Source organism: Mustela nivalis, assembly GCF_964662115.1.
Source record: "Mustela nivalis genome assembly, chromosome: 7".
Classification (NCBI taxonomy): Eukaryota; Metazoa; Chordata; class Mammalia; order Carnivora; family Mustelidae; genus Mustela; species Mustela nivalis.
The window spans coordinates 95,928,297-95,938,517 of NC_139026.1; the positions used below are offsets into that span (position 1 = coordinate 95,928,297).

General features: G+C 59.4%; 1 protein-coding gene across 1 annotated transcript in view; it reads left to right on the forward strand.

Moving 5' to 3' along the window:
• LRP1 (LDL receptor related protein 1) overlaps positions 1 to 7,733 on the forward strand; it is a 79,745-nt gene extending 72,012 nt beyond the window's left edge. The window contains exons 73-89 of the mRNA XM_082741862.1: positions 32 to 172; positions 319 to 453; positions 530 to 649; positions 1,473 to 1,741; positions 2,293 to 2,471; positions 2,989 to 3,095; positions 3,343 to 3,459; positions 3,932 to 4,108; positions 4,231 to 4,371; positions 4,491 to 4,664; positions 5,011 to 5,172; positions 5,568 to 5,742; positions 5,849 to 5,950; positions 6,104 to 6,168; positions 6,281 to 6,371; positions 6,466 to 6,610; positions 6,752 to 7,733. Of these exons, the coding sequence (XP_082597988.1) occupies positions 32 to 172; positions 319 to 453; positions 530 to 649; positions 1,473 to 1,741; positions 2,293 to 2,471; positions 2,989 to 3,095; positions 3,343 to 3,459; positions 3,932 to 4,108; positions 4,231 to 4,371; positions 4,491 to 4,664; positions 5,011 to 5,172; positions 5,568 to 5,742; positions 5,849 to 5,950; positions 6,104 to 6,168; positions 6,281 to 6,371; positions 6,466 to 6,610; positions 6,752 to 6,892 (2,441 nt within the window). The 3' untranslated portion in view covers positions 6,893 to 7,733. The remainder of the gene's footprint in view (positions 1 to 31; positions 173 to 318; positions 454 to 529; positions 650 to 1,472; positions 1,742 to 2,292; positions 2,472 to 2,988; positions 3,096 to 3,342; positions 3,460 to 3,931; positions 4,109 to 4,230; positions 4,372 to 4,490; positions 4,665 to 5,010; positions 5,173 to 5,567; positions 5,743 to 5,848; positions 5,951 to 6,103; positions 6,169 to 6,280; positions 6,372 to 6,465; positions 6,611 to 6,751) is intronic.
• The last annotated feature ends 2,488 nt before the right edge of the window (positions 7,734 to 10,221 follow it).

Sequence of the window (10,221 nt, forward strand, 5' to 3'; positions counted from 1 at the left end):
TAGCCAGATCTGAAGCCCCCGCCTTCCTCAGAGCCCCCCACGGCCCAGACCCCCCACTGCAAAGACAAGAAGGAGTTTCTGTGCCGGAACCAGCGCTGCCTGTCCTCCTCGCTGCGCTGCAACATGCTGGATGACTGCGGGGACGGCTCCGATGAGGAGGACTGCAGCATCGGTAAGCCCCCGCCCTGCCGCGGGCAGGGGTGGGCGGGGGGCCCGCCTGCAGGGGTGGGCAGGGGCCCGCCCTGGGGCGGTTGGGCAGAGAACCGCCGCCTGGGCACAGGGTGGCTCAGGGCAGGGGACCCGCTCTGTCCTCCGCAGACCCCAAGCTGACCAGCTGCGCCACCAACGCCAGCATCTGCGGGGATGAGGCCCGCTGCGTGCGCACGGAGAAAGCCGCCTACTGTGCCTGTCGCTCTGGCTTCCACACCGTGCCGGGCCAGCCTGGATGCCAGGGTAGGAAGGCGGGACTCAGAGGGGGCGGGCAGATACCCAGACTCTCCATGACCCCCCTCCCCCGTGTAACCCCCAGACATCAACGAGTGCCTGCGCTTCGGCACCTGCTCCCAGCTCTGCAACAACACCAAGGGTGGCCATCTCTGCAGCTGCGCCCGCAACTTCATGAAGACGCACAACACCTGCAAGGCGGAAGGTACCGCCCCAGCCCGCAGACTGCAGGAGTGGGTGGGGCTACAGACACCTTGGTACAAACCCCGCTGACATGTAGAAGGGATGCTTCCCTTCCCACTCTAAGCAAGGAACCCCAGAGCCACACGCTGGCCGTGGCACAGAGGGTGCTAGTTTGGGGGTTGGCTCATCGGAGGAAGCCTGCAGTGTGGGCAGTACACCTAAATCCCATACGTGCTTGCTTCCTCACCCACCGCTCACCCGCAGAGCGCACAGGTATGCATCAGCAGGCAATCACCTGTACCGCCTTTGCTTTTCATTTTCAGCTTTAGTGGGGTGTAATTGACAAAACTGTCAGATAGTTAGTGTGCACAGGGGATGGTTTGATGCATATACACCTTGTGAAAGGGTTCCTTTCATTGAGTTAACACAAACCATCATCTCATATTTACTTTCTTGGGGGGCACTGAGAACAAGTAAGCTCTACTCTTCCATATCCTTTGGTGCTTACCTGCACCTGCCTGAGTACAGACACCCCCAGTCGGCCACACACACACCCACGCACCCACGAGGGCACGTGTACACACACAATCCCACCGCATGTGCCCACAAGCAGGTATCAGACAGCATGTGGCAGAGTGTAGGGATGCCAGCCCCAAGACCGTGGAGCGGCAGAAGTTTCTGGGGCTGGAGAGGCCCAGAAGGTTTTCTGAAGTGCCAGGTCACACCAGATTAGCTCAGGGAAGGAGAGGAGGGAGCCCATCCCAGCAGCAGGCCCAGCACCCCCCAGCCTGGCCTCCCATCTCTACCATTTACTGCACCCAACACCTGGCCTCTCACCCGTCCAGGCTCCGAGTATCAGGTCCTCTACATCGCCGATGACAATGAGATCCGCAGCCTGTTCCCCAGTCACCCACATTCGGCTTACGAGCAGGCCTTCCAGGGTGACGAGAGTGTCCGCATCGATGCCATGGATGTCCATGTCAAGGCCGGCCGTGTCTATTGGACCAACTGGCACACAGGGACCATCTCCTATCGCAGCCTGCCACCTGCTGCCCCCCCCACCACATCCAACCGCCACCGGCGACAGATTGACCGGGGTGTCACCCACCTCAATGTGAGTAGCCCCCCCAACTCCGGGGATGGGACCCACACAGATTAGATGGAAAGATGGCAAAGAGCAGATGGTTCAGAGCAGAGTTTGAAAAGGCCAGTGGAAGGGGGTAGAGCGTGAGGCTGGCAGGCAGGGCAGTCAAGGTCGTTGTGGGCACAACAGGTGGGCAAAGTGATGCCAGCAGTGGTAGCTGGCTCTGCCACATGGCAGCCCAAAGTGGCAGGGTATAGTGAGAACGCTGGCCTTGAGTCTCAGAACCAAATTCAGCTCCTGATTGTCACAGCCACCCACTCTGTGGGGCATGGGCACCCATTTGACCTCTTAGGGCCTCGCTTCTTTCCTCAATAGAGCAAGGTAATAATGCCTTATTCAGCAAAACATGGGAAAGCTCTTATGGCTCATAAGGTAAGTGTCAGGGAATTTCTTCAAAATCAGAGAACTGGCTCTCTTCCTAGGCTGACTTTTTAGCAGGAACAAGCTGGCAGGTGGCGGTGGGGATAATGGGCAGGAAGACAAAGGGTGGTGGCCCCTGAAATTGTCACCCCTGCATTCAGATTTCAGGGCTCAAGATGCCAAGGGGTATTGCCATCGACTGGGTGGCTGGGAACGTGTACTGGACAGACTCGGGCCGAGATGTGATTGAGGTGGCACAAATGAAGGGCGAGAACCGCAAGACACTCATCTCGGGCATGATCGACGAGCCCCATGCCATCGTGGTGGACCCGCTGAGGGGGTGTGCAGGGGTCCTCCCGGGGGGAGGCATCCGAGCCGGTGCTAGGAAGCTTCTGGGAGGGGGGCGGGTACCTAGCATCCCCAAGCCTGTCCTTCCCCTTCCAGATCATCCTGAGATCAGTCTTCCTCCAACCCTAGCGTCTTCAGGCCCGTACCCAGCTCTGGCCCTCCCCATGGGCTGCCTTTGCCAGAACTCCCAGCTGGCCTGCTGGGTAGGGGCCTGACCTCCACGTAGCTGGCTGTCATGTGCAGCCAACTTCCAATTCCTCCTTTGCTCCAGGGGGCAGTTCTGCCCACTTTGATGACTCTGGATCAGCACAGTGTGACTTTAGAGTAAAAGACCTTTAACCTGAGCAGGGAGCTGACTCCCCTGGTTTTCTCCGGAGGAGGGAAACAGGACACCCTCCTTCCACTACCCAGCAGTCCCTGTGCCCAGGCCATGACCTGATGGCACACGTTGCTCAGCCTCCTCTGGGAGCCCCAGGTCCTACCCACACTGACTTTTTCTTCTTCCCCAGCACCATGTACTGGTCAGACTGGGGGAATCACCCCAAAATTGAAACAGCAGCAATGGATGGGACCCTTCGGGAGACACTGGTACAGGACAACATCCAATGGCCCACAGGTCCGTGGCAGCAGGGGGCAGGGGATGTGGGAGGGGTGGACTTGCTGAGCCTGAGGTCACATAAAAGCTGAGGGGGGAAGGGGCTTGGTCTGGGATGGACAGCAAGTCATGGAAGCTTTTCCCAGACGTGACTAGGAGTGGTCATGGGGACAGGACGGAGCTGTCCCAAGCATGGAGACAGGTCTGCTTTTCTCGAGTCTAGGGTGGGCGAGGCTGAGCCTTCACAATGCTCTCTGCCTTTCCCTAGGCTTGGCTGTGGACTATCACAATGAACGACTATACTGGGCAGACGCCAAGCTCTCAGTCATCGGCAGCATCCGGCTTAATGGCACGGACCCCATCGTGGCTGCTGACAGCAAACGAGGTCAGCCTCTGAGAGCAGCCTCAGACAGCCCTGCCCTCGGGCCTCTTATCTTCCTCACCAAGTCCAAGGCCTTGCCCAGCATCTGCCACCTCCTCATCCTGGTGCCCAGCAGTCCTGCAGTGCCTTCCCAGCCTCACCTCCCTCCTCCCCGGCCCTGGACCTCTGTACCAGCCCTGCATCCTCTGGCCCACTTGCCCATTCATTCATTACACCAAGTTTTGAGCTGTATGGAGGCAACAGAGGTGGCAGGAGGAGCTTAGTAAATGTAGGGAGAGAGAGCAGAAGTCGGTCCTGATCCCAGAAGTCAAGGGCTAATGGGACCTTTTGCCAGTGGTGGCTACAAGAGGAGGAACAGGTTGGGGGGAGTTTTGTTTGGGACATGTTGAGTTTGGGATGCCTGGGAGCCATGGGAACCAGTGTCCTTGGGAGTGACCAGGGCCTGAGTCCCCTCTGAGTTTACCTTCTCCCCCAGGCCTAAGTCACCCCTTCAGCATTGATGTCTTTGAGGATTACATCTACGGCGTTACCTACATTAATAATCGTGTCTTCAAGATCCATAAGTTTGGACACAGCCCCTTGATCAACCTGACAGGGGGCCTGAGCCACGCCTCTGATGTGGTCCTGTACCACCAACACAAGCAGCCTGAAGGTAGGCAAAGAGGGCAGGTCTGGAGGCAGAGTCTCCAGACTGTCACCTCAGGTTTCAGTGGGTGTGGGAAGATCCTGGGTCCCCGAGGCTCAGCATCCTTCCACCCCTGCCCACACCCACAGTGACCAACCCTTGTGACCGCAAGAAGTGTGAATGGCTCTGCCTGCTGAGCCCCAGTGGGCCTGTCTGCACCTGTCCCAATGGGAAGCGGCTGGACAATGGCACCTGTGTGGCTGTGCCCTCGCCAACACCCCCACCAGATGGTATGCTCATGCCCCTGCTCCATGTCCCCAGCCCCCCTCTCCTGCCCCAGACTCTCTGCCCCATGAGCCCTGAGCTCCCCTCTTTCCCTGGCTCTGTGCCCTGATGGTCCTTCCCGCAGCTCCTCGACCCGGAACCTGTAACCTGCAGTGCTTCAATGGCGGCAGCTGCTTCCTCAACGCGCGGAGGCAGCCGAAGTGCCGCTGCCAGCCCCGGTACACGGGCGACAAGTGCGAGCTGGACCAGTGCTGGGAGTACTGCCGCAATGGGGGCACATGTGCCGCCTCCCCCTCCGGTACAGCCTTCAGTTCTCCAGAGGCCACGCCTGCTCCCAGCTCCTTGGCGCCCCACCCCGGGCAAATCCCCAGCTCCCCGATACCTGGCTCCCCTCCTCCCTGGCTTCACCTCTGCCCCCCACGCTGTCAACCCCTGCCTCCTGCTCACGGCCCCAACCCACGGCCTCAGTGTCCCTCCCTCCGCTGCCCCCTCCCATGCCTCCCGCCTCCCACCCATGGCCCCAGCATCCCTTATCCTTCCCTCTGCCGAGGCCCTCCACCTGGGTCCTCCGGGCCCTGCTCCCCATGCAGCAGGGCTGGGACCTCAGTGGGTCTCAGTCCCACTCACATTTCCTCTCCCACCAGGCATGCCCACGTGCCGGTGCCCCACGGGATTCACGGGCCCCAAATGCACCCAGCAGGTGTGTGCGGGCTACTGTGCCAACAACAGCACCTGCACTGTCAACCAGGGCAACCAGCCCCAGTGCCGATGTCTACCCGGCTTCCTGGGGGATCGCTGCCAATACCGTGAGTGAGCCATTCGTGGGCCCCGGGGTGGGGTGAGGGAGTACACTGGAGCAGCCAGAGCCCAGGCTGACAGTCCCAGGGGTCTGCCTTAGGGAGGGAGGCCATTGGCAGCTCAAGCAGGTTCAGGGGGCTCACCCAGAGAGGTGTGCACACTTCCCGCAAGGTGATGAGCCCTCTGGCATCAGGATCATTCAAATGAAAGCAGTGCCCTGTCAGGCTGTTTGGGGACATACGTTTGCTCTGAGTCCGTGATGGTGGGGGCTCGGGAGGAGGTGGGAGTCACCTAAGAGACCCAGGGGTCCTCTCAGGTGTCCAGCCACCTCCCCCCACAGCCTGTGGAGGAGCCTCCTGAGGGTGGGGCTTGAGGCAGCTCCTTTCCCGCCCCCCAACCCCAGGGCAGTGCTCCGGCTACTGTGAGAACTTCGGCACATGCCAGATGGCCGCTGATGGCTCCCGGCAGTGCCGCTGCACTGCCTACTTTGAGGGCCCTAGGTGTGAGGTAAACAAGTGCAGCCGCTGCCTGGAGGGAGCCTGCGTGGTCAACAAGCAGACTGGGGACGTCACCTGCAAGTGAGTGGGGCCTGCCCCACAGCTCCGCCCCCGCCCCGCCCCTTCCTCAGCGCCTCAGCCACCCCACCCCCACCAAGCCCACCCAGCCTGTCACTCCTTCCTGCAGCTGCTCTGATGGCCGCGTGGCCCCCAGCTGTCTGACCTGCATCGGCCACTGCAGCAACGGTGGTTCCTGCACCATGAACAGCAAAATGATGCCTGAGTGCCAGTGAGTGGGACCTGAGCCTTCCTGAGACCCAGCTCATCCCCTCCCCTCCCCACAGCTGTGCAAGGACACTGGGACCCTGTGGCCCCTCCCAGTTCCCTGGCAGCCATGGCTGTGGAGGTCCCGCCTGTTCAGGTCTGCCCCTTCTGTCTACAGGTGCCCGCCCCACATGGCAGGACCCCGGTGTGAGGAGCAGGTGGTCAGCCAACAGCAGCCTGGACGTAGGTGGCTGGGAATGGGAAGACAGAGCTTCAGGGCTCTGGAGCAGGGAGATTTTGGTCTCTCATTTTCCCTGAACCTCTCTGACTCCATTTCCCGCCTTCTCCCTTCCAGACATGGCCTCTATCCTCATCCCTCTGCTGTTGCTGCTTCTGATGCTTCTGGTAGCTGGAGTGGTATTCTGGTATAAGCGGCGAGTCCGAGGGTGAGTTAAGGAGAATTCTGGAAAATTCTGTTAGTTTACCATCCTAGCCTTGCCCTCCTAGAATCCCTGCACCCTAAAATCCTGCTTCCCCCAGGGCTAAGGGCTTCCAGCACCAGCGGATGACCAACGGGGCCATGAATGTGGAGATTGGGAACCCCACCTATAAGATGTATGAAGGCGGGGAGCCTGATGATGTAGGGGGCTTACTGGATGCTGACTTTGCACTGGACCCTGACAAGGTGGGCCGGGAGGACAGGGGAGGAGGCTGTGTGAGGGTGGGGTGATGAAGGGCCCCGGCTTGGATGATGGAATGGAGGTGGGGGCTGGGCAACCGGGCCAACGACCCCATCCTGAGCCCCACTTGAACTGTCACCTTGCAGCCCACCAACTTCACCAACCCCGTGTACGCCACACTCTACATGGGTGGCCATGGCAGCCGCCACTCCCTGGCCAGCACGGACGAGAAGCGAGAACTCCTGGGCCGGGGCCCCGAGGACGAGATAGGGGACCCCTTGGCATAAGGCCCTGACCACTGGACTCACCCCAGAGAGCCTCCTGCCCCCTGCCAGAGAAGTCCTTTGATGAGCCCCCTCCTGCCCAGCTAGCCCTTTCCCGGCCCTGCCGGGGTGTATAAATGTAAAAATGAAGGAATTACTTTTTATATGTGAGTGAGCAAGTGAGCAAGCGAGCACAGTATTATCTCTTTCCGTTCTCCTCCTTCCTGCCTGCTCCTCAGCAACCCCCTCATGCTGCCTTCAGGGAGGGGGGCAGGGAGGGCTCTGGGAGCTCCTACGGCTCACAGGTACCTGCCTCCCACCTTCCACCAAAATGCACCCCCACTGGGAGAGCTGGTGGTGCTGCCTTTCCCCTCCCTGTACGAGACACTTTGTCAAGGCTCTCCCCCTTCTCTTCCCACCCCACTCTCATCCCTCCCATCTCCCCAGGGCTTATTCTGGGGAGGGAAGAGTGCTTTGCTGCCCCTGTCTGAAAGACTTGGCTCTGGCTGAGGCAGCAAGGAAAGGATGGAATCTTTTAGTTCTTCCTGGGGGAGGCCGTTCCATGCGCCAGCCCCCACTCTGGGGCACCTCTGAGATGGCCATGCTCAATAACCCCCCCAGACAGGCCCTCCCCCTCTCCAGTGCCCCCACCATGGCTCCCAGGGCTGGAGACTTTCTTTGGTAACCGTCCCCCGGCCTCCCCCACCCTCCCCTGGGGATGAGGAGAAGGTGGGGCACAACCAGAAAGGGCAAGCGGGCAGCCCCGCTTTGGGGACATGAACGTTTTAATAATTTTTGCTGAATTCCTTTACAACTAAATAACACAGATATTGTTATAAATAAAATTGTAAAAAAAAAGAAAAAATGCCACTTGTGTCTACCTGTGAGTGTGAGACTCTGGGAGCTGGGCTGTGCTTGCCTGCCTCAGCCGCCAGAGGGCGGCCTGCCCTGAGCTAGAGGTGGGCTGGGGAGTCTGGTCTTCAGTGCCCTTCTTCCTGAGCTCTCTCCCTCTCCATCTGGCTGCTGGGGGTGGGGGGGAGGGTGGCACTGGACTTCACGAGGAAGACCAGCTTCTCCTGGCTGTGTGACCTTGAGCCAGTGACTTCACCTTTGTGGATCGCATATCCTCTCTGGCTCTAGGACAGTAACTCCAAAATCTGTTTCTCTCCATTGTCACTTGTGGGACATCACCACCAGCCCTCCCCAAAAAACGATCTCCCACAGTGAGAAATCCCACCATAAGAACTGAACACACTGGGGTTGTGAAACGATTTCTAATCAGTCCTTCAGGGTGTTCCATACAGCTCTCTCCGCCCGAGTTTGCTCTTGAAGCGTTAACATCCTCCTGGAGACTAATTAATCAGATGCCAAGTTAGAACTCTAGATTCAGGAGAAGGAGGGAGGGGGGCACCCTAGACTGAAGGAGAGCTAGGAAGACCAGTTTGCCAGGCCCCACTGGCCACCAACAGATCCAGCTAACCAATCATTTTAGCCATCCCAGGGGTTAAAGGTAAGGACTGCCACAATCAAAGGGGTCCCAGGTCTGCCTCGACCCTCACCCAGAGAGGGGAACCTCTTGCAGAAAGTCACACAGCTTTACACTGTCCAAGACTGAGAGAGAGTTAGAGCACCGCTCTCCCCTTAAAAGCAAATTTGAGCTCAGGGAGGGCATCTGCAAACAGCCGAAGAACCCTTACCCCTCTCCCAAAGGAGGCCACTGCTATGCTTTCTGCCTCCCTCCCTGCCTCAACTTCCTCAGCTTATTCCTTTCTTGAGGAACCTCTGAGTCTAGGCACCTCTAGAAACAAGAACCCCCCCTTCCCTCTTAGCCCCGAGATTCCAACTCGGCCTCAGCCTCCAAGTCAGTTCTCAGATTGTGCTCTGTCTGGGGCACCCCCGGAGCCCCAGGGCAGAGCCACCCTGCTGGGGAAGAGGCATCCTCCACTGCTTCTTGGGAAGGTTTGTGGCCTCATCTGTCCACCAGGTGGCGCACGCACTCCTGCAGCTCCGCTCACCCTTAAGCCCAGCACAGCCCCCTCCGCGATGCTAATTATGCACCTGCAGGCGGACCCCAGCCTAGCCTCTCACTTCCTTCCCTCGGGCTATTCTGCCACACCCCCTCCACCCTCCGCCAGCCAGCTCCCTCCCTCCCCCAGCGCCAGCCTGCTCCCGACCACTACCAGCCCCACCCCCTCGCTCCCTCCCTCTGCCAGCCGTGCATCTGGCGCCCCCGGGGAGCCACTGATTCTCTGCCTGTCGCCTCAAGATCCCGGGCAGAGCGAGAGGGGCCCCCAGCTGCGGCTTGGAACACACACCCCTCCTGTCAGCTTCCTCCCTCTGCCCATCAGGACCTGCCAGGAAAGGGTCTACCAGGAGGCAGTCCTCGAACTCCTGACCTGGAGAGGACAATGGGCCTGAGACAGAGATGGAGAACAGACAGGGGCTGAGGCTGATACAGACAGAATAAGAGACAGAGATAACAGATGGAGAGATGCAAGGGCAGAGGCAAAGACCCAGAAACAGGAATGGTGTGTGTGTGTGTAGCTGGAGACAGAAGGAGGTGACCTAAGACTAGCAAAAGGTGAAGAGATGACGTGGGTCAGGACTCCAGAAGATCAAGATCCGAGTGACAAGCTGGGTGCCCTAGGCCCAGGAGTATCCGCTGGCCCTGTCCACTCCCTCACAGCAGCCCCTGGGCTTGGCACCTGGGCTCAGGATTCTGGTTGGAGCTTGGGGCTTCAGGCCTGGCCATTCCTGCCCCTTCCGGCCTCTCTCGGCCCCATCTGCACCAAGGCCCCCGCCTCCTGGCTTCTCTCTCTGGGTGTCTCCGTGTCTGCCTCATTTTCTCAGCATCGCTGATCTTTCCCGCTGTCTGTCACATCTTTGTATCTGAGTCTCTCTTTGTATGTGGCCGGGCTTGCCTTTTGGACTGCCAAGGCCAGCGTATACCTGAGTGCATGTCCGTCTCTGTCTGTGGGGGGGTTGCCTCTCTGCCAAGGCGAGGAAGGGGGCTGAGGTCCAAGTACCTGGCTGGGTGTGCTCGAGTGTGCGTCTTTGTCGTGAGTGTGCATCTGTATGTGTGTGTGTGTGTGTGCGCGCGCGCGCGTGCACCCGCTCTCCTGGGTGTGTGTGTGTGTGTGTGTGTGTGTGTGAATTGAGTGTGTCCAACTGTGTGTGTCAGTGTGCCTCTCTAGGTGTGCACCTGCCTGTGTGTTTGTGCTGGGTTCTGCATGACCATGTCTCACTCCGCCTGTGTGCTCACCTCTGTGGTGTGACCTGTCCCTGTGAATGCATCTGCGTGCATGCCTGGGAGGGGGGGGGTGTTGGTGTCTCACGATATGCGTCTGTCTCTC